Genomic DNA, 25,429 nt, shown 5'->3' with positions numbered 1-25,429 from the left:
TATCCTTTTGGAAATGTATCAAGTCCTGTATAATTACTGTTGGCCATACTAATATGAGTTAGACATGAATTTTGCTTTAGAAATACATATTTTGAGGGAGGGACCCAGGCTTACAAAGATTTGACCCCATTTCCATGTTAATACAATTCCTTTGGGCTTTCCTTTAGGGCAATATGTTTTCCTAATTTAAGTCTAGGCACATCCTCTGAATGTAAGCTATTGTAATCATCTGGCTCAAGAGGTGGATGTGAAATCTAAATTAGGCTAATGAGTATATAAACTTCTAGAAAAGATTTCAAGCTGAGGGTGAAGAGTGACTTTTTTTTCAAGGTCACAGATCTCTAACTTTAGTATTGCCAGTGTCCATACCCTTGTAGTTTGTGTAAGTGTACTTGCGATATTGTATTAAAACAGAAAAGAGCCACAAAGAACGAAGCAGCAATGACCTGTGGTGATACTGTGTCCTAAGGATGTTCAAGTCCACAGTTGGAATTCTCCCTAAGACAAGTTCCTCCCTTCATACTCCCTATATATTTCCCATGCTTTGGATATATAATCCAATGCAGGAAACTATTCACTCCGTTTGGGCTGGGTTTTTGTCCACTGCAACCAGGTTTACTGTTCTTATTAATTTTCATTCCTCAGAGAGGTGTATCCTGATAAATTTCTTAGTAAAGACCATTATAAAAATTTTATTTATTTATTTATTTATTTATTTATTTATTTATTTATTTATTATTTATTTTTAGAGAGAGAGAAAGGGAGAGAGCGCACACACACACACACACGAATGAGCAGGGGAAGGGCAGAGAGAGGGAGAGAGAGAATTCCCAGCAAGTGCAGTGAGCACAGAGACCAATGTGGGGCTCAAAGTCAGGAATCACGAGATCATGACTTGAGCTGAAAACCAAGAGTCAGAAGCTTAACTGACTGACCCCTCCAAGTACCCAATAAAGGCCATTTTTTATTATTTTATATCTCCATAGCCTATTAATTCTCTTTGAAGTATATTTAAAATCACTATTTATTTGTTTTTCATCTACCTTCTTCACTGGCTTAAATGCTTTATTGAAACAAGGATATTGTTTGCCTTTTTCATTATGATGTCCCTAATACCTAGCACCAGGGAAGACATGATACATACCAAGTCTTAGATTTAGAACAGAGCTAACCGAGGCTGGCTGTCATGTCCTTGGTTTAGGGAATTCACTGGCCATTTTTTTCCACTGAACATGAATCTATTTTTTTGGTAAGATCTACCTAGAACATTAAATGAATGTGTTTTGAATGAATACAAGTGGAACAGATTCCATCTTAAGAAACTAGCTGATGGCTAGCATGGGAGAGAGCCCTGCCATGATCTACAGAGCCACCTACTTTAACCTGCAGCTGACTGCATAGTATAAGCAAGCCCGTTCAAGACCACAAAAACCAGTCGGTAGCCTGAGAACTTGTGAGCAGTAATTACGTATATTGTTGTGATCTTATAGGTATCGTGGTTATTTATTGCACAGTATTATGGTGTTTCTTGCAAAACATTACACTGATAAAAATATCAAACATATATTAAATAACTAGTGCCAAAGAGCTCCCGATAGAACAAATGCTCACAAAATTTTAAATCCAGAATTTAGAATTTTCTAAATAAAGAAAATTATTCTTTTGGATGTACAGTTATTTAAAAGGGAGAATACCTAATTTTGGATCAGGATCCCTTGTATGAATCTGCTCTGGCTATGAAATAACTGCTCGCCTTAAAAAATTCTTTATTTTTTTCAGAAATTGTCTTTACCTGCAGAATGGAGTTAATGACAACCTCCTTCCAATTTAACTTACACTGTTATTAGAATCCAATTGAATAATGTATATGATTTTTTTTAAAAAGCTCATAATCATCACAGTGAATGCAAATGTGGAGGTAAGTGTGAAGTAGTCGAAAAAAAATAGATTTGGAGTCAAAAAATAAGGGTTGAAAACAGAGCTCTTTACTGACTCACTGTGTAAGTTTGAGAAGTTTACTTAAACACTCTGATCCTCAACACTTCTTAATTTATAAAATAAATACCATACTGACTTATCAGGATAATTGATAATTAAAAGTGCAGATGCTCAATATCTTAATAAATCTTTATTATAATAAATATTAAATTTCAAAGATTACTCAAAGGAATAAGCAAAAGAGATATTGTGTAAGAGAAAAGGTTGGAATGATAATATGCAAAAACAGTTGGATATTTCTTAGCATGTGCTGAAGCTAGTGATATTTCAGCTCTGAAGAGCTACCCCATCCTTTGGCTTATAGTTTGCCTTTAGTCAAGTAGTAACTTAGAGGCGCAGCAGCCACTTCCTAGAGACATTTATATTTAATAGCTTTTAAAGGACATGGAGTTTCAAAATTACAAAGCAATGATGTGCTGCCTCTTCCTTAGAAAATCACACTAGAAAAATAAAAAAAAAGAAAAAAAAAAGAAAGAAAAAGAAATGCAAGTTCCACCTTCACTAACACTGGAAGGCATGTTACCAAAACACCACAACATTAGAAGAATGCTGAATACATTCAAAGTATGGACAGTTTCTGAGAGATGATGCCTATAGCTGTGTGTGTGTGTGTGTGTGTGTGTGTGTGCATGTGTGTGTATGTATATATACACATACATTACATATGTATGTGTATATATATGTGTATATATATGTATGTGTATATATATATATACATATATATGTGTGTGTGTGTGTGTGTATGTGTGTATACACATACATATATACATACATACATATATAATGCTGGCAGAGCACAATTTTCAAAGGAGGTAGCGTAACTAAAGGGCAGATCCCATAATCACTTTTTGGGAAAAAAAGGATGAGAATAACACTCTGGCCTCAGAAACTTTTCTGAACCCATTGACACCATAAAGATTCATGAAGAAGGTCTGAATGGAGAATCAAACAGGCATGCAACACATGAAGTGAAAGGAGCCAGGTTCAAAAGTCTATAGACAATATCATTCCATTTCAATGACACTTTGGAAAAGGTGAAACAATAGAGGTAGAACAGTGGATGCCAGAGGCAGAGGGTGGGGAAGAACTTATTACATATTTTTAGACAAAAATCGCTAGCCTTCCTACAGCTACTGAGAAGACAAAATAGAAAAAAAAAAAAAAAGAACAAATACACACTGGCAGTAATAATGAAAAAAGACAAGGAAGAGTGCCTGGGTGGCTCATTTGGTTGAGTGTCTCACTTCAGCTCAGGTCATGATCTTGAGATTCATGGGTTTGAGCCCCGTGTCAGGCTCTGTGCTGACAGCTCAGAGCCTGGAGCCTGATTCAGATTCTGTATCTCTCTCTCTCTCTCTGTACCTCCCCCACTCATGCTCTGTTTCTCTCTCAAAAAAATGAATAAACAGAAAAAAAATATTTAAAAAGATAAGGAATCTAGGAATGGAATTATTAAGAAATATATAAATATTATATGAAGAAATTTTAAACCACAAATGAAAGAAATAAAGACTTCAAAAAATGGAAAGGCATACAGTATTATTAGATAGAAATAAAAGGAAACAAACAAAAAAAAACAATGTCCCAAAGATCTTGCTTCTGCCTGAATTAATTTATAAATTTCCTGTGATGAAAAAAAAAATGACAAATACTTTTCTTTAAAAATAATACTAGATAATTCTAAGTTTACATTAAAAAAGTGTGACTCACCAGGACAACTCTAGGGTAAATATATAATAATGATTAACTTCAACAAATATTAAGATATATTATTATATCAATAAACAATATTTTGGTACTGCCCCATATCTAACTTTAGAGCTGAGAAATATGGTAGTTTTAGGGTACCTGGAGAAGAAATGAAGTTGGAATATTTTCTGATTTAATACAAAAATATCTAGATAGCTTAATAATTTTGATATAATAAATGGCACTATGAAAGCCTTGGAAGTAAAGATAGAATAATTATTTTTAGAACTCTCAAATGAAAATGGCCTTTGTGCATTTGGCAAAAATCATAGAAGAAATAAAGAAAAGAATGGTGTTTAATATACATTAAAAATTGTAGGAGAAAAATAATGTAAAAAAGTCAAAAGACAAATGACAAACCTCACTGAACATACGCAATATAATAAATGACTAAATTCTTTAAGACATATGAGCTCCCATTTATTGATTATAAAATACTCAAATAAATAAGAGACAAAATGTATTAAACAGATAATTCAGAGAAAGGAAAATCTGAACAACTTTTAAATTTTAAACTAATTTCTCTCATAAAATGATAAATGAATTTTAAATCATTAAAATGTTGATGAAGACCCTATATTGATTAAAATGTAGGCAAAAGACATTCTGATGTATTGATAATGGAAGTATAACTTGTTATAACCACATAGAGAGCCACTAGGCAACAGCCATCACAAGAGATACATCTATATGCATGTATGTGCACACACACACACACACACACACACACACACACACACACACCTTGACCAACTAAGTCTGTTTGTAAGGAATTACTCTAAAGATATAGTTTTGCCTATTTAAAAATGGCAGATGGCTAAGGAAATGCTCTCCAATATTATTTGTAGTAGCAAAATACTAGAAACAACAGAAGTGTTTACCAATAGATAGCTGGCAAAATAACTTATGGTACAGTCATATACTATAAGATAATGGGGCCACATAAATTAATCGGATTGATATAGATGTACAGCTACTGAATAATTCCAAATATTTTGTAATTTGAAACAGGAAGATATAAACAATGCAAAATCGATGCTACCATTTAAATTAAAAAAAAATATTTTTCTAGACCTACGTGAAGGTGAAGCATAGAATATATCTTGTTGTCTTAATGAGGGAATGCTGTTACCTCTGTCATGGAAATTGGAGACTGGGGTTCAGAAGTAGGGAGAAAACTTTCACTTCATTTTGTTTTGATATAAATTTTTAGCACATAGACTTTCTACTAAGATTTTTAATAATAAAAATTCAAACTAGTAATAGAAGGAATTAATACTTCCTACTTTTTAGAAACACTCACAAATAAATAAAAATTGTTTGGCCATGACATATACATTAAGCAAGGTATTTCAGTATGACAAATACTAGATACTGTGTTTCGTCCCTTCAAAAGAACTGGTTTTTCCACTATGGCAATATTTAAGAGATAATTAACTGCTCTTATTTTCATGCTCTATTTGAAAAAATACATTCTCCTGAACCCAAAATTACTGACTTATTTGTTACAACTGAATTTATAAAGGAATTCTACAACAGAAGACCTGGATTCTCCACTTGCCTCTGCTACAAATAAAGAAAAGCACTAAAGCCCACAAGCAGGGGAGAGGCAGAGAGAGAGAGGGAGAAAGAGAATCCCAAGCAGGCTCTGCACATCAGCACAGAGGCTGACATGGGGCTTCAACTCACAAACCATGAGATCATGACCTGAACCAAAATCAAGAATCAGATGCTTAACCAACTGAGCCACACAGGCGACCCTTGTTGTCTTGATTTTTAAAATAAAAGAGTACTTTTGATGATACACGATCTAAAGTTTCATTTGTAAAGAGTCTTGAATTAATAATTTCATTATTAATGAAGCAATATTAATATTAACCAAAATACACTTTAAGGAAATAGCTTTTGTAGAAATAAAAAGTTCTCTATTATATGATAAGAAAAATAACAAATAAAATAAAACTCTTAAAATGGTGTGTGCCTTAATAATACAGGCTAAAATACATATGAAACAAAATCAAACAGAGAAATTGATAAATCCATAATCATATTGTGATGTATTTAACCACAATTCCTACACAAAAACTGATATGAAAAATAATAACACAGATGATTAAAACAACAAAATAAACAAAAAGCTCACTCTACCAGAAATGTATAGAAAGGTGTACATCAAAACAGAAGACATATTCTCTTTAAGCATACATGGAATGCAACAAAACGGTCATATACTAGTCTCTAAAGTAAGTCTCAAGAAATAGCAAACAATCAACCTAATAATGGACACCCACTCTGAGTACAATGGAATTAATTTAAAAATCAATTATAAAGACTGCTAAGTTCTTCATATGTTTTAACACTAAAAATAATTACTGAACAATTTCTTGCCCAATAAGACCTCAATAAAGAATTCTGAAATAAAGAGAGATATGATGGCAATAAATTAATAGATTAAAAAACATGAAGAATTTAAATTAATGAAATAGAGAATCAGTTCCTGAATGGTAATGTAAGGATCCCCAAATCCTCTCCTTCATAAAAACAGTGAAAACACTGGAAAAATGGTTAAAATCATCTTTTTTTCTGAACTCTAGAAATTAACCAAAATCTAATAACAATCCAATGGGTGTTTATTTAAGAAAAACTGCTGGGCCACCTGGGTGGCTCAGTTGGTTAAGCATCTGACTTTGCTCAGGTCATGATTTCACTGTTCGTGAGTTCGAGCCCCATGTTGGGCTCTGTGCTGACAGCTTAGAGCCTGGAGACTGCTTCAGATTCTGTGTCTCCCTCTCTCTCTGCCCCCCACCCACTCATGATCTCTCTCTCAAAATAAACATTAAAACAAGTTTTTTAAAAAGAAAAACTGCTGAATATCAGTACAAATTGCAAATTATGTGGTGTTTCAACATGTACCAATCCCATCCCCCTTTCCTTAGTTTCATAGTATATTTAAAAACAAACAGTCCAGAAGTTCCCAGAGGGGACAGATGGATTTGAAGCTCCCCCAAAAGCCCAATCTCCAGAGAACTGTTCAATGGAAGAATGGCCCTTTCAACAAGATGTGCTGGGGGAGCTGGATTTCCACATTCCAAAGAATGAAGTTGGAACCTCACACCATTTAGAAAAATTAAAATGTATTATAGACCTAAATATAAGATCTAAAATGATACAACTAATATAGGGATACTTGGTGACCTTAGCTTAAGCAAAGACTCTGAATAGGCATTTCACTCAAAAGCCTATAAAAATGACCAAAAGGCACATGAAAAGATGCTCAGCACCATTAGTCATAAGGGAAACACAAAACAAGCACAGCAAAATACCCCTTCACACCCCCTAGGATGACTATAATAAAAAAGATGGACAATATTGACTGATGGCAAGATTGTGTAGAAATTGGAGCCCTCATGCACTGTTGGCAGTTTTAAAATGAAGCAGTCACTTTGGAAAACACTTTGGCAGTTGCTCAAAATGTTAAACATTGACCTACCATATGACCCAACAATTCCACTCTTAGTTCTATACACAGGAGAAATGAAAATGCATGTCTGCACAAAAACTATGAATATTCATAGCATTCATATAATCAAAGAATAAAAACAATTCAAATGCTCATATCCTGATGAATGGAAAACCAAAATGGTATATTAATACCATAAATATATTATTCAGCAACAAAAGTAAATGTAATGTATGGTAAAACATGAATGAACCCTGAAAACATTATGCCACATGAAAGAAGCCAGGCACAAAAGACCACATGGTGTATTATTCCACTGATATGAAATGTCCAGACTAGGCAAATCTATAGAGACAGAAAACAGATTTTGAGGTTGCCAGGGGTGAAGTAGGGTTTGAGTGAGAGTGATTTTAAATACGTATGGGGTTTGTTTAAAGGAGGGATTAAAATATTTAGAATATTTTATTCTAAATTCCAGAGTGGTAATGGTTGCACTACTGTGTGAATATACTACCAACCACAGAATTGTGCACTTCAAAGGAATGAATTTTATGGTATATAAATTATATTTTAATCCATCTGTTATAAAGAAAAAGAAATATATTACATGTTGTTTAAGAACACAAACTATGACAGAACAGGTACCCCATTTCACATAAGTAGTGTTCTCAGGGGATGAAAGAATGGATGAACAGAGGACTTCAGAGTGATCTAATGTTTTGTCAACTTTACAAAATGATTTATATCATAAACAACCTGAAAAAAACTGAAAACATTTCAGCATCCTAATATATTAGCTGTGAATATGTTATTCTCAATATGTTTGAAAGATTTCATAAAATGAAAGGTGATTGAAAACATACATTTTTTTTTGAATTTTTAAAAACATTTTATTTTTAAGTAATTTCTACACCCAGAGTGGAGCTTGAACTCACAACCCTGAGATCAACATCTGCAGACTCCACTAACTGAGCCAACCATATACCCCCAAAACATTTCTTGTTTACTCTGAACAGTGACTGTTACCTTGACTACTTGGTTAAAAATTCCCAAAGGCTTTTCAAATTATTGTATTTAATACAGTCATTTTCTGTTGAGAATACAGTTGATGAATATTTATAGTTGATTACACTTGACTATAATAAAGCAGTTTTCCAATAAAAAATCAAAGTGTAAATATTCAAATTATTTCTATTTGAACTCTGGATCTTGATAGCTTCTCCAAGTGCCTCTACTTTTCAGATTTCAGTTAGTTTATTAAATTATTATTTCCTTTTTGAGAAAATAAAAAAAAAACTGTAGTGAATAACCAATATGGAATTTCATAAACTAGCAGGAAATCATGAAGAAGAATTTGTCATCCTGAAAGGTCACAGATGATAATGAGCAGAGTATATGAAAGAGATGGTAAAATAAAGCGATACATGTGAAAGTACTTTATACATTCTTGGTCACTATTTATTTACTACCATTACTAATGATGAAAACAATAACATAGTGCTTGGAATGGAAACCCACATTGGAGGATAATGAAAGATTAGGTTGGAGAGAGAAAATAAATGAAAATGAAGAAGGCTCCAAATAGGAGACTGAAGAATTGAACGTTCTTTCTGTAAATAATTGAGAGTTACTTAAAATCATGGATAGAGACTGATATGTAAAAGTGTCATTGTACTAAAATAAAGAAGTGGATCGCCAAATTATAAACCAGCTTCATTCCTTTGATCTCTTCACCTTTATTTACCATTATTCCACAAGGTAGCCATCTGCTTATCATTACTTCATTCTTCTTTCTTTCACTTCTTATTCTTCACTATACTTCTGACCTCTTTCCATTAATTCTCATCTTCCAGATTTGGATTTCCCTCTCTCTTTTCAAGAAAAATACCTCATCCCTTCAAGTTTCAATATTCTTCTTACAAACTAAAGAAACAGAAGATGACAACAAAGAGGCCAGAGAGAGGACTGCCATCATCATTACAACATCTTTAGCTCCTGGCTGGGATGGTGGTACAAATGCTACCAATCGGAGAAGGAGGACTGTGTCCGGAAGATATTGGGTAGAAAAAATTAGGACATGGGGAAAGGGGCCAGCAAAGAACTGGGAAGTCAAAGGTAAGTTCAGGTTGTGAGCCCTGAACCAGAAGAAAACTGGAACCACTGACAGGACAATGGATAAATGAAAGACAAGGGAAAGAGTACATTTCAGCCAACTCATTTTAAGGTTACTTGGTGATATCTGATGAAACAGAACAGGACAGTAGGAAAGACAGTAGCTGGAAATATAAATGCCACAGTTATCAGATCCGAGGTGGTAAAGGAAGATCTCCAACAGATCATTTAGGGGTAGATGAGAATTAAGGTTTCAGTAGTGGGCACAGTGCACCAACAGGAGATCACCACATTTATGTAGCTTTGTGTTTGTAAAACTATGGATTACATCCATAATCTCCTTCCATAAAAAAGGATATAAATTGAATTGAAAAATAATTTTTTTTCTAAAGAATACACAATATTCTATTCTAGCATCTAATTTCCACAAAATATTTTGTGGTTTGGTTAACAAAAAATTGATAAGAAAACACATATTTATTTAAAAAAATCTCTCTTGTTCTTAGAAATTTAAGGAAAATATATAGCACATATAAAAATTTATCCTATTCTGAAGAGCTAGTAATTTGTTGGATGAGAGAAGATAAGCATACAAAAAAAATTCATTACACCCAAGGCAATATATACTGGGAAAAGTATTTTTTGCCTCTTATTTTTGCTCACTTCTCCATTGGTGAAGTGTCCCTGACACCTGATTTCCGCTCAGGTCGTGATCTTGTGGTTTCTGAGTCCAAGCCCCACACTGGGCTCACACTAACAGTGTGGATCCTGGGATACTCTCTCTCTCCCTTTGCCTGTCTCTCTCTCTACCTCCCTCCCTCCCTCCCCTGCTTGTGCACTATTTCTTTCTCTCTTTCTCTCTCTCTCTCTCAAAATAAATCAATAAAAAATAAACAAAAAATCTTGAAGCTGTTGTTTTCTTTCTTAGTGGAGGTTACCATCTTTTGCCTGAAAAACCTTTTAACTGGTTTCTGCATTAAATATATTTTTTAAAATCTAAGAATGGAAATATAAGAGAATAAGAACCAAGAAAGAATTTGGTGGGGAAATCTAACCTAATTCAGGCTAAGAGAAAATAAGAAGGAATGCTTTAATATTCTTTCCAATGTAACTAGAAGTATGCTGTAAATTTGCAAGTTGTCTACCTAACAGAAAGGAAACTAGAAATTAAGAAAAAAAAAAAAGCAGCAATATTCTGGTTGTTCCTAGTATAAGGAAACCAATACTTCATGAGAAAGGTGATTAATACATTACATATTAAAAAGGAATTGGTAAAATAAAGTACTGAAATGTCCAAGAAAAATTAGATTTGCAGATATATTAAATAAAAACTCAGGATCATAAAAACAGTATTTATGGAAATCTTTATATTTAACTAGCAAGATGTTAGGAATGAACTTCAAGAAAACAGAATCAGTTCAGCAATTCAGCAAAAGACATATTGTAAAGAATTTAGGAAGAAAGGAGTTGAGATATATAAGAAAATATGAAAAAAAAAAACTACAGAAGATTCAAGAGAAAAAATGTTGGGGAGTCATGGCTCTAATTTGAAGCATAAAGAATACTATTATTCTTTACTTTTAAAATGTCAAGAAGAATGATCACAGGTATTGCATTCAATAGGAAGGACACATTTTAAAAAGCAGGGACTCAACTCAAAAATGATGGGAAAAAGTAACAAAAGAAGAGCAAGGAAAAAGAAATTTTATTTTCAAAGTCCAATGGTTAATGGTTAATTCATTTTTATTGAACTCTGAATGTACTAAAAGTTTTTAAAAAGAAAGGAAGTGAATAAAATACAAAATAAATCCTTTTTTATATAAGAAAATTGGTTTAAATAAAAAATAATCTTCAATAGCTAACAAAACCTGTATTGTCTGTAATAATATAAATGTTGACAATGCTATTTGGTATACTATATGTTTCAGGAAGGTATATATTATGATCAGGTTAAATTCTCCATGTAAGAAAGCTCTATATTATCTTTAAAAAGTAAAATATACCTTTGCTTCTCACTTAAATTATAATAAACAAAGCAGGTGTGAAATACAGCAATCTTAGCAGTGAGAACTGACATAGTACTGTTAGAGTCTCTATCTGATCTGAGAACAGAAGGAGCCAATTACATTAGGAGAATTACTTTGTACCTGGTCACTTATTTTCAAATGTTGAATTATTTTAATATTGAACGTGAGTTTTTATTGATTTCATAGAACACAAAAGCAGTAAAATAAGTCAATAATTTTGTCATCTATATCCAAAAACCAGTTATGGGGCAATTCTCATGTAAAATAGGATTATAAATATATCTTTTTTTTTTTTAATGTTTATTTATTTTTGAGACAGAGAGAGACAGAGCATGAATGGGGGAGGGGCAGAGAGAGAGGGAGACACAGAATCGGAAGCAGGCCCCAGGCTCTGAGCCATCAGCCCAGAGCCTGACGCGGGGCTCGAACTCACGAACCGTGAGATCGTGACCTGAGCCGAAGTCGGATGCTCAACCGACTGAGCCACCCAGGCGCCCCGATTATAAACATATCTGAGGTAAAATCTGGTCTACTGTTTCCCCAATCAAAACATGTTCATAAATAAAATGACTATTATCATTACAACAAATTGTTATTATTTTTTAAGCCTCTCATGTCAATTACTTTGTACAAGATTCTTAAAGGAGAAAGTCACATAAATGTCTGCTAAACTTTTGCCTCTAGGCATTTTTAACAGCCAGAAGAAACAACCACAAAACAGCATTTGATATAAAAGGATGAAGTAACTTAACATTCTCTGAAAAAATATAATGCTTCTGATTGCATACTATTTTTCTAGAACTGGACTGAATATAATGTAAAACATAAAAGAAAAATCTATAACTTGATTTTTGACTTCAAGATGCTTATTTCATCAGAGAGATAAAGAATAGAAGATAGATGGAAATACAAAGCAGCAAATTAAAAATGTGGACACATATTTTCATGGACAATATATTCTAGACATAGAAAGGAGAAATAGAGAACAAACACATTTGAAAGAATATTCCCTTAAAGAAGTTGGGCTTACAAGTCTTAAAGAATATCCAGAAATTTGAGACACCTGGGTGGCTCAGTTGGTTAAGCGTCTGACTTCAGCTCTGGTCTTGAACTCATGGTTTCTGCGTTGGAGGCTCGTGTTGGGCTCTGTGCTGACAGCTCAGAGCCTGGAGACTACTTCAGATTCTGTGTTTCTCTCTCTCTCTGCCCCTCCCCCACTTTCACTCCGTCTATCTTTCAAAAATAAATAAACGTTAAAAAAAAGAATATCTAGGAATTTTAGAGATTAAGAGGGGGAGGTACAATCTAAGTGGAAGGAACAAACTGATAAAATCTTATGATGTATAGGTTCTTAGCAGTCTGATGAAGCCTGTGTACCACTTATCAGAAAGTTTTAAAAAGCACAAAAACTGTAAGAAAAAAGTAAAAAAAAAAAAAGTATACATGGATATAGGAATCAAATACTGTATATTGAAATGCAGTTACCAATATTAAACAAAAAAACACTTTTGGATGTAGTAATATACCTGCTTTTTATTAATGTATTTGGTAACAGATTGAGCATTGGGTCTAATGATTCTCATTGTTAAAGTAACAGTGGTTTCCAAAGCCTGAACATATATGATATTTTGAGATATCAACAACAACTTTACCTTGATGTGAATGCCTATTACTTCAAATGGAGACACAGAGTTGTTGCTAATAATTAGTGTTAACTTTCAATGAGACATTAAAGAAAATAAAGGTGTAATATTTTCTCCAACAACATTCATGGGCCCCTTCAATTCTCTCCGCGGACTCTCAATGTTCCACACTCAGCTAAGTCTCTGGAGAAGATAGTGAAAAGCTGTCATTCATTAAGTACCTAATGGGTGTTGGGGCACAGTGGCAAGTACTCCAGGTTATTGTTGCAACATGCTATAATAGAGACATTGTTATCATGGCCACAGATATTTGAAAGATTAGAAAAGTGAGGCTCAAGCAGTTTTATGTAGCCTGACCAGGGTCACAAACATAATGAATGACAGCTGTAGGATTAAAGTTCAAAAGTCAGGTTCCAGAGTCTCTGCTTATTTTTCCCACGTTGGAATCAGGCCTACAGATCAGCAGAACGTTCTAAATGGACACTTAGAAGATGAACACAGCCAGAGGACAGAGTTGATTTTAAGAGTAGAGGAAATTGGAAGTATGGGCCAGGACCAGACTTCTGGAGGGTTCTAAAATCTTGCAAAGAGAAATAAAAGTAAATATTTTGGACAGTACAAAAACAAGCCTTTAGGGAGGATGATGATGGAAGTAGTATTTCAGGAAGGAAGAAAACAATCTGATGGACTGTAATTATAAGGACTACAGTAATATACTCTGTTCAGAAGATTTTGGAGTAGATCTAAAATGACATATTACTATACGTAAATGCCTTATTTAAAATCAGTTGAATCCTTTGTTAATTCGCTAAAGGTGTTTTGGATTATTTTCTCAAGATCTGTTCTAAAATATAGCAAGATACACAACTCACAAAAATCAGAAAAGCACTTGGTATTCTTCAGCCTAATGAAACACACATCTACTTACCAACACTTGTGCAACTTTCACCATCCACATCCAGCTTCCACCCTTCATAGCATGAGCACTTGACTGTGTGCTTGTGCTGCTCACACACTTGACTGCACTTCAGATGATTGCTACAATAATCTATAATTTCACATGTTTTATTGTCTTTGCTTAGTCGAAGTCCTTCAGGGCAGGAACAGACAATTCCTCTTCCAGGCACAACAGAACAGTGGTTGCTACAGCCTCCATTGTTTAGTGAACATTCATCTATAAAAAGAGGGGAACAGATTACAGAGCATTATCAATTGTTTTGCTCAATTAAATACTAATCATTGAACTCCATTCTCTAAGGCTGAAATTACAGCAAGGATATTATAAATGAATAGAGAAAAGCCGCCTGGATTTTTTTTCAGGGATTGGGGTAAGCATGATAAAATATTTCATCGAATAACCAAATCCTATATGATAGGAACTGGGAATGGAAGGTTTTCATTTCTATAAAACTATAGAGTACAATTTGTTTTACCCCATAGATGTAAAGTGTGTTCAATGTTTCTATTATTACTGGAAAGATTATTCTGAGACTTTCAACAGTTACACCAAACCAGTTGCTAAGTTCTCCCCAAAGGACATACATTGATCTGAAACTTTGACTTATCTCAGTGCTTATAAACAGGCATACACATATATGTGTAATATATACATATAATATAATGTATGTTATACATTATACATCTACATCTATAGTCTGATTCATAATGATAATGCAGGATGGGTTAGTTTGCTCTTTACTGGTTAAAGCCATTTATTTAATTATCCATTCTACCCTATATATTGGGTATTATGATTAATTCAAAGAGGCCATGAAAGCATAGCAAATAATATACATACACACAAAAAAGTAGACTTGATATTTTGAGTGAAATAATGAGCAACTAGTATTTATTACATGGATAATATGATCGGTTTATAAAGAGAGAGACCATTTTTTTTGTAGTACTTATAACTGAGAATTGCATTAGATGTATTTCAGATTCTATTACATTATGAAATTGTAAGCTCCATGAAGGCATACAAAATATCTGTTCTATTTAGCCTTGTATATCTAATAGATAGCACAGTGCCTTGGACAAATATTAGCATATTAATATTTGTTGAATTATCAAAAAAAAATGAGGCAGCACACAGCTGTCCCAACATTGAGCCAGTTCTTGTCCCGTTGGGAAAATTTCAAGATGATGTAATTATGTCCTTGATGAAAATAGCACATAATTGTTTTTTCAACCATACTATTACCTATCCCTATGTATTGTTAGGTGCATAGGAATAAGGTTAAAAGAAACTTTGCCTTCCTTTGCTTTAAAAATATTTTAAGCAGTTTTCAAAGCCTATTTAATTAGTTGTTTTTCGAGATATGCTGAAAGAGAATGTTGTTCACTGACTGGCAAACTGCGGCAACATTTACTTATATACCTCAAATGTTTCCAGCTGTCTATGAAAATGTATCTAGTTCAAAAATTGAGCTTAAATATAACACTTTAAAAATATTTTCTGCATTTTCTAAAGTTCTATATGGATCAACTGTTCTTCATACTATTTGCTACCATAAAAGGTTACAGTAATAAGAAAAGGAAGATGATTATATTAACTATTTTTGCTAAGAATTCAAGTTTACTATTATTTTAGAAGAAAAAAATAGATTCGTTTAGCTCCTCCAAATATGTTTGTTCATCTACAATCATAATCATTTCAAAACAATAGTCATTTTAAAGTATTTGCCCCATTTTTGTTCAATTGACATTCTTTTTCAAGAGAATTATGGCAAAGAAAAGTCATCATACCCAGCAGGTGAGAAACAATTGTTACAGTTCTTGTAGTTTATTTCCAATATGACTGTTCTTGTATTACTGAAATGTCTCTTTCTGATGCTATGTGTGGAATTAAGTAATAGATTTAAAAAAAATAAAATTTACATTGAAATCTAAAATTGAATATATAAATATAATATATTATATATATTATAATAAATCTAAATTATAAATCTAAAATTGAATATATAAATATAATAAATATATAAATATATTTGTTTGGCTAGTCCCTTGTTAATTCCTCCTTCACCCTAAACCTGTCATCAAATCCTGCAACTTTCTTTCACATTTTTTATTACCTAAAAAAGAATTTCTCGTTGACCTAACCCTAGTCAGTTTCTTCAGAGCCCTCTGTTCGACTAGTCTTCAACAATGGCTTATAAAACTGCAGTTCCTTAGTACAAATAATTTCAATTCTACTTTCCTCCCCAACCATACCCCTCCAACCACAGAAGAAGAGACTCCAAAAAACACTAGCATAGTTTCTAACAACTCAGGCAGCCTCCCTAGCAGGACTCCAGCCCTGCTTAAAGTGCCTGCTTAAGGAAGCTCTATGCTACCAGGAGAGTTTACTTTTTGTTCCAGACAAAACCTGGTGGTAGGCAGATAGGTCCCTGAACCCCATTTTAGAACAGTTACTTTAGAAAGCTTGTGAGTATAAGTCCTTTTTCTTCACCTTTAAGATGCAAATCTTCCACCACCAGAACTGTCTTCTTAAGGACCTGAGAAATATCTTTGAAATGCAAACATTCAAGCAGATAACTCTCTCACTCTTGTTCCCAGTTGTGTGCACCTTGTTCTGACTTGTACCACTGTCTCAAGTCAAAGATCTGAGAAATGTATTTCTCCTCTGGGATAAGCACCAATTAACAAAACCAGATGACTCAGTCACAGGGACCAGCCACCTTACGGCCTCCCAGGTGCTTTCCCTTAGCAGACTCCAGCCTTCAAAATGCCTCTAGTCTTTTGTTTCAGTGATTTCAGTTCACGCTGAATATTCTTCCCCATTGCAATAGTTAATGCTGAATAAAATCTATCCTTATCACTTCAACTAGTGTCCAGCTTGGTTCATCTTTGACATATCTTTATACCAAGGATCAACAGTTAACTTTGTTCTTGAATGATTCAAGATTTTTCTCATTTGCTTTCTAAATGGATATACTTTTCCCCTTGAAGTCATTTGAAAATCTCCCTGAGAAAATAATCTCTTCACTAGGATTAGGAGACTTATTTTACTGTGTGCTCCTTTTCTGTTTTGTTTGTTTGTTTATCATTTGCTTTATAAATCAGATTTATTTGGAGGGAACAAAACAAAGCAAAAAACACCTTGCCACCCAAAGGATAGGATTTTTCCATTTCAGGCAATTACCCAAGTATTAAGTCTATAGATTACCAAGTCATTTTCATGCAATATATTTTTGTACAAATTTTACATGTATTGAGGAACAGGACACGAATCACTCCTATTTCCTCTTTAACAGGGGACGGGGTATGGGAGGATTAAAAGAAAAACAGCTTTTTTTGAGGGGCACCTGGATGGCTCAGTTGGTTAAACATCTCACTCTTGATTTAGGCTCAGGTCATGATCTCACCTTTTCTGAGTTCAAGCCCTTCTAGGATTCTGTCTCTCTCCCCCTTTCTCTCTGCCCCTCCCATGTTCTAAACAAACAAACAAACAAACAAACTTTAAAAGCAAACATACAAAAAATAGCTTTTGTGAATACAACTATTTGGAAGAAATAGACATGAAGAGGAAAAACCTACATTTTCATCATCTATACCAAATGGTTAAAAAAAAAAAAAAAAACAACACACAACTCTTTCAGCTTTGGGTATCTCTCTCAAAAAATACATTCCCGGGGCGCCTGGGTGGCGCAGTCGGTTAAGCGTCCGACTTCAGCCAGGTCACGATCTCACGGTCCGTGAGTTCGAGCCCCGCGTCAGGCTCTGGGCTGATGGCTCAGAGCCTGGAGCCTGTTTCCGATTCTGTGTCTCCCTCTCTCTCTGTCCCTCCCCCGTTCATGCTCTGTCTCTCTCTGTCCCAAAAATAAATAAACGTTGAAAAAAAAAATTAAAAAAAAAAATACATTCCCTAGCTACTAGTCAACCCAGGCCCATTATTTAAAGTTAAATCACTGGGTATATATATTTTCTTATGTCCACTGGGTAAATGTCCATTATGCTCATTATGATACAAAACTCATAAACCAAAAACCCTGTCCAGCTAGACAGGATCTACCCTACAACTGATAGGCATTGGCCTTGAAAATAAGAGACCAAGGTGCCATTTCTCCACAGGTACCAATATTGCCTATAAGGATACATATACTGAGCTCTAATACAAAGGTACATGTAAAAGAAGATAGGGAAAGGAGGACCATACAAGGCAATTCAATCCTTTGAGCATCGTTTGATTTTTTTTTCATTTCCCTAACTTTCCTCCAACTTCACCTCATGAAGAGGAGAGTATATGACTTCATTATGCCATAGTGCTATAAGCAGGATAGAAATGTCTTTTTTATCTTCTTTGATACGTCCACACCCAACTTTATTGTAAACTCTTTCACTCCTGTAATCTTTTGAAATGTTTGAGCAAGATTCCTAAGTTGATGAATATAGTGACTTAAAAGCAAGAATTAATTTTCTGTTTTGAAGTAGACAAAGAAATAAATTCAGAAGAAATCTCCATTGCTTTTTTATAATACTAATTTAGAGAGCAGAGGATAGGAAAATAAAGCTGTGTTTTCATAATATTCTCCTCATTTTTCTTAATGACTCTATTTTCTCTTCTTCATCTTTTTTTTTTTTTTTTACTTCATTTGACCTGAAGGGTATAAAAAGGTGGAAAAGCACTAATTTCTTTCAATACTTTTAGAGCACCTGGCATTATTACTATGACTTCCTATAAATATCATCATCTCCTTTTTGTTATGAGGAATCTGACATTTCCAGAAATTAAGTTACCTGCCTAGGTGAGTTAATTGAAGAACTGAAGAAAAGAATATAAACCTGCTAAAGTCTCTCTTCTTCTATATTTACATATTCTCAGTTTTAAGAGTATTGATAGTTTTCTTCTTTCAGAATTCCTCTTACAACCTTCACGAGCAAACCTCACATTTTGTAATACAAGAGATACTTCAATCCACCAATCTCCTTCATAAAGGAGAATAAGCTGGGAGAAGAAGTAAATACAGATAAACTAAATCTGTCACCCTGTATTTGTTATTTAATTTCAGTGGGGTTTTTTTGGAGGGGGAGTGTGGGTGGGGGTTGAAACATCTAGTTTAAATTTACCATCACTGAATGAAGACTGTTGTATTTACTGTTTCAAGATTATTTTACAGAATCACAGACTTTTTGGAAGAAATGACATTTACCACATAAATTTAAAACATAATAATTTTTTCTGTATCACTCTCTACTAATATTTAATTCAGATCAAAATATGATAACGTTAAGCTTAAATGTAGTTGTCTTTTCCATTTTCAATTAGGAAGCTTCATCATTTCCTAAAGTCATTTTCTCACAGTCCCCAGTCATCTCATTATTGTTATCATTCTGTAAATTCTTCTTCATTACTCTATTGATGTCACCTTCAGTATTATCTAGAAAACATATTTTGAAAATCTCCTTGCTAAATGTCTGATCTCCCCACAGAGAAGGAAGTGTAATTTTCTTTACATGTTCTGGTCAGTATAAAAAGACAACTAGTCAAAAGTGATTTCAAAGTTCAAAAGCTATCTATCAGATTGAAAGCATCATTTTAACTAGATAAAGCATACCAAAGAAAGCTATTGCAAGAGGACTAAAAATTTCAGAGAAAATTTTATAAACTTGAATAATATTCAATTGATTTCATGACTCAATCTCTTCCTTTCCTCTTTTTTAACACTTCTTTTGTAAGAAATATAGGTATGATAAATCCATTGGCTGGTAGTAAACTGCATCCCATAGGTCAGTAATAAGAAGATTCTTTTGTTCTGAATGACAAAAAATAATCAGTTTAATTGTGGAAATAACACTAACCATTCAGAGATCTAAATGATGAGCTCAACTATACAATTAAGTTGGTTGGATACAAGCCAACCTTTTCTGCTTTATTTTTGAAATTTTTGATCATATTTTTTAAAACTTTTAATAGATTTATAGTCCCTGAAAAAGAGATAGGGTTCAACGCTAAAAGTTATATGTAAAGGAAATAAATGGAAGGAAGGTATGCCACTATAATAATTATCAGCAAGTGAACTAAACATTTCTAGTATCCACAGAGAAGCACATCAGTGAAACATGCAATACCGCAGAGATCGCCTTCATCAGACCCATCAGGACAATCCCTTCTCCCATTGCAGAGTTTCTCTGGCTGTAAGCAGGCTGAAGTGTCATTAGCACAAGGGTATTTGGGTGGTCCACATAAAAAACTGTCACAGTCATCTTCATCTGACTGATCTTCACAATCGATATCTCCATCACATAGCCATGCTTTGTTGATGCATCTCCCTTAAGGAAACAGAAACATCATCCATTTGATTGTTGCAATTAAGTCACTGTAATAATGAGTACTCACCACTGTCTTTAGTCAGAAGAAGTACTTGCTATTAGCAAGAAATGTATTGGCTGATAGTTTGACAATTTATTTTAATGAAGGCATTTGAACAGTTCTTACCCTACTTGTTAAAATGATCTTAGCATTAAAGCCGTGATATTTTCCTTGCTTTCAAGTTATTGTCTGACCCTATTTAAAAAAAATATTCTGTGGGGCACCTGGGTGGCTCAGTTGGTTAAGCCTCTGACTTCAGCTCAGGTCATGATCTCACTGTCCATGACTTCGAGCCCCAAGTTGGGCTCTGTGCTGACAGCTCAGAGCCTGGAGCCTGCTTCAGCTTCTCCGTCTCCCCCTCTCTCTGCCCCTCCCCTGCTCATGCTCTGTCTGTCTCTCTCTCTCTCAAAAATAAATGAAGATTTTTAAAAAATTAAAAAAAATATTCTGTGACTAATTGAAAGTTTAATTATAATACTTAAAAAAAGTTTATACAAACATTTGTATATAAGTTCCTTTCAGAATCCTAAATTCTGGAAAATGTTATCAGTCTTTTGCAACCCTAAACCTAAGCAAATATTTTATTCCACAGGAGAAAATGTCCTTCTGTTTATATTTATAAGCTTAGGACCTCAACTCCTCCTCATAACTAGGTATGTATATTCCCTCTCATAAAAGGACATAAGTGTTATCAAATATTTTAGTAGCTAAGGTACTAAATATATACAGATTTTATGGAAATATGTTTTTCTTTATTGACTTTGAAAGAAAAAATGATTAATGTTTAGCCAGCTTTTAAAAAAATAATATGAAATACATAGAAAGCAAAAGCCACTGTCTATGTAAACCTTTTTTTTTTCTTAATATAAATTATTCCTCCTTTCCAGAATGTCTATATTTTTCTTCTAATTAATTTATCTTTTCTGGATTATGCAATGTTAAGGTATAGTGTGAATTAAAAATGTACCTGAAGATAAATGCTAATTATTAGCAGACTATATAACCACAATTCATAAAATGAGTAGGGAAAATGAAAAAGAAATGAAAAATATTAGACTGCATATGTCAAAGAGTCTTTATATATTCAGAAGTCTGCTTCAACCTTAATTTTAAACTAATTAAAGTATTGGTGAAAGGATTTTGCATTTGTAGAAATATATAAATAAGTTTCTATGCTATTAGGTCAAATAAGAAAAAAACACAAATTATAAGTTTCATAGTTAATATAAATGCATTTCATAATAAACATTAATTATAAATGAAAATATTCTTAAAATAGAAAATGATGGATACTTCACTGATCAATTTAATGTAAATGGAGACACATTATAAATTTTTGACTTAACATCATCAATAAAACTAATGATATTATTTATATTGTTTTGGAAAGACCATCTAATATAATTAGATAACAGAAATAAATGAGGTATAAAATTAGAAGTGTATCATTACATGAAGTTAATATAATCATATAATTGTAAAATCAATAAAAATGAATTAAGAACTGTAAGAAACTAAGAATTCAAAAAATTTGACAGCAAGTTTCAAATATTATACAAAAAGTCCATAGATTTCATACCTAAAAACAGACTATAGTAGAAGAAAAGATGGATTTAAAAATCCACCATAAAATACAGTATTTGGGCTAAACGACACCAGAGTTGTATAGAATTTATATGAAAAAATTTTAAGAGTCTTCAAAGAAACCCAAAAGAAGCCTTGGATAAAGATATAGTTTTGTTTTGGAGAAGATTTGTTCCCGTAAAATTATTTGTCCCCAGATTAATACAATCCCAATAAAATAGGAACAATATTATTACAAATCTAAGAGAAATAAAATTGCAAATATCATTGCAGTCTTCAAAAAAAGAGAGGATAATTGATGTAGGAACTGTTAATGCCAACCATTTAGAAGTATTTTAAAATAACAGTAGTCAAAATATTTTTAACACAATATCAATCAAGATATCAACAACTGAATAGGATAGATATATAACATAATCATTTACATAGTATATAGTTTTAATATATAAAATTGGCTGTTCGAATAGTAGAGATAATGGAAATACAAGTTTGATGATGTTAGGAACATTGCTTAGCCACCTGGAGAAAATAAAAAATAAAGCTAATACTTGATCCTTACATTAAAATATATTCTCAGTATGTCAAAGAAGTAAGCATTTCATAATAACAATGATAAATACACACATGTTATAGAATAAGATAGATATTAAAATAACAAAAACTTGAAATGTTTATTACACAAACCCAGAAAACATAAAGGACAAATTGATAAACTCAATTTCATCAATATTTTTGATTCCACATTGCAACAATATAATCCATACACAAATTCAACACAATGTGGTAAACCAGAAAAAATATTTTATTTGGAAAAAAGGACATTTTTTTTAAATACAAAAGGGATCTTACAAATAAACTAAAGATGAATATACCAATACGAGTGCAAGATTCACAATGGATCAATAATGACTTACAAACATAAGATGATCAAAAATACCTTTCAATATAAAGTAAGCTAAAATGGCAATATGATACCTTTTTTTCCTCTACCAGATTGGTTTAGATGAAAAAATTGGATAATACAAGGATAGATTTAACAAGGGTGTAACATCCCCAATGTTGATGAGTCTGCAAACTGGGACAATCTGTCTGTAGGGAAATATTATGAATTCCAGCAAATAAAAAGTGCAGCAACTCTTCACCACAGTAATTTTAATTTTAGAATTTTTTTCATTAATACATTTGCCCAAATGCACAAAGGTCCTATACAAAAGCATGTGCTGCCGCTTTGGATATATTAGCAAAAGACTGACAAAAACTTAAATCAAAATCGCAAGACTGGTGACATCACTTACAATGCATCCACACATTGAAGTTGTACACTTGAGTGAAAAAGAGACAATCCTGCCTAATATAAAACAATCTCCAAAACTTACCAATAAAAAAGGCACAAAATCTAGTGTTTTCTTGCATGGTAAAATATATTTATCTAGGACTATATTTCCATACACATATTAGTATACCCATATAGACAGGTTTGTCTCTATGTGAGTTCTTTCTGGGGGAGGTTATGTAATAGCTAACAGTCATTGCCTCTGGTGAGGAAGAGGTACAGGAAATCTAGAATAGGAGAGCAGGATTTTTCAATGAATCCTTTTGTGCTACTTATTTCCCTTCTACCATATTTCTGCATAACTAGTCCAAAAACAAAAACAAAACCAAAAACAAAACTTAGCTCATTTTTAAAATGATGGTGATAAAATGTACATACATGTGCCATAAAATTTGATAGTTTCTACGAATGTATTTTATGAAAATTCTATGTTGAGGTTGCTCTGTGACTTACACTTCCCTTGGAATTATAGGAAATATAAGAAAATCCTAAGAACCATTCCCTGCCACCAAGGAGTTTATAATCTAGTTAGCAAGACAAAGTCAATGCATAACATATAATTTTAGTCTAAAGTATGGCATTCTGTACTTGAATATTAAATTGTAGGCATTCATCTGAAAGTACCATAGAATGAAAGGAGAGCTCAAGAGTAATGCAGTAATTTCTATTGCTGTTGTCCCCCCGCCCCGAGATATCACTAATACATCATGATATTCTTAACCACTGACTCCAGCATAACCTTAGAATTGTTTCAAAAAACCTGTCATAAACCATTATCAATCTTTTAGAGTCAGAACAGCAGTAAAACCTATTTGCTATTCATGATCTAAATGTTGCCTGGAAAAGGTAAAGAAAAATCGTATTCAAATGAGTATTAATTTTAACTCAGATTATGCTACCAGATACATAAATACATATGGTTACATTTCTTAGATAAAATTTACAAGTTTAAATAGCTCTCTCCTCTCTCCAATTTTGTAGGGGAGGTTTGAAATGTAATTGCTTCTCCCTTTCTTATTTGTTTGGTTTTAATTTGGTTTTAATTCTTACAAAAATGTAGGTAAGAGGGTATACAAGGTTATGGGTAAAACCTAACAGCAAATGATCTTAGTAAGTATGCTTAAAGAATGTTGATTTTTACTTGATTCATATTAAGACAAATCCTTACATAGTCATCATTGGGTGCATTAATTTGAAAGAATAAATATTACACATTTCTTATTTAAGGTTCCTCCTTTATACATAAGAACCTTGAGACAGGGAAAATTTGAATTATGAAAATGAAATACAGATTAGTAATATTAAAATATGTGATAGAAATTATAAATATCCAATATCTAAAAACCCCAAATCTTTAAAAATATTTTATAATGTTCATACTTAAGTTCAAATAACTAAGTCAATTACTTTGCCTTTACTAATTATACTTTAAAAATATGTTACATGATGAAAATAATATTAGGAGTTTATTACTGAGTTTTACATAATCTTTTCTGATCTACTTATAATGTTTTAAAATTGATTACTATGTGTGCAAGAATGTTATGGAAACTGTGGTTTTGCCCTCTGAGCAAATAGAATAACAGTAGCCAAGAAACAAAGTAGCAACAACAGAAATAACAATCATCATCTTGGTATCATGACAATTAGAGAAATCAGACACATGTGCAAACATAAACACACATACACACACGCGCGCGCACACACACACACACACACACACTCAGGATACTATAAGGACTGTTTTATTTATGTTACCTTGAAATATACAGTTTAGGATAAAAGCCAGCACAGAGTCAACACATATAGGGAAATTAAGAGTTTCTGGAATCATTAGAAAATGTGATGATTTTCCAAAATAAATTTATATGATCAAGTCTAGAGTTTCTCTGTTAAACTGTTTTGTCCATTAAAAAAATAGATTTATCATTTTGTAAAATGCTTGATATATTTTTATCTTAATAAAAGACATTATATGTTATAAAAGAATAATTGCTATCCTGGGATCTGATTGGCAGTTAATATTAAGAATATGGGAATGAAGAGCAATGAATCATTGAAAACATCCAAGTGGATTTTCTCAATAACAGAATGTCTTTTTGAATACTGGTCTTTGAATTGTAATCGTTAAATAAAAAATTGTACTACTAACCTTCAATACTACATACACATTTATCTATTTCTCTAACAATATTTGGCTTCAATTCAATT

The 25,429-nt window shown here is 32.8% G+C and overlaps 1 protein-coding gene across 4 annotated transcripts in view; it reads right to left on the bottom strand.

The window, feature by feature from the left end:
• The window catches only part of LRP1B (LDL receptor related protein 1B), a 1,890,044-nt gene that overhangs the window by 635,184 nt on the left and 1,229,431 nt on the right, over positions 1-25,429 (bottom strand). For all 4 annotated transcript variants that reach the window (XM_058715412.1, XM_058715410.1, XM_058715409.1 and 1 more), the window contains exons 22-23: positions 20,061-20,261; positions 13,918-14,163 (exon numbers count right to left, since the gene is read on the bottom strand). In XM_058715412.1, coding sequence (XP_058571395.1) covers positions 13,918-14,163; positions 20,061-20,261 — 447 coding nt within the window. The remainder of the gene's footprint in view (positions 1-13,917; positions 14,164-20,060; positions 20,262-25,429) is intronic.

Source organism: Neofelis nebulosa, chromosome 2, assembly GCF_028018385.1.
Source record: "Neofelis nebulosa isolate mNeoNeb1 chromosome 2, mNeoNeb1.pri, whole genome shotgun sequence".
Taxonomy (NCBI): domain Eukaryota; kingdom Metazoa; phylum Chordata; class Mammalia; order Carnivora; family Felidae; genus Neofelis; species Neofelis nebulosa.
Note: the sequence above shows the minus strand (reverse complement) of the source record. Positions and strands in the feature narration are given on the sequence as shown.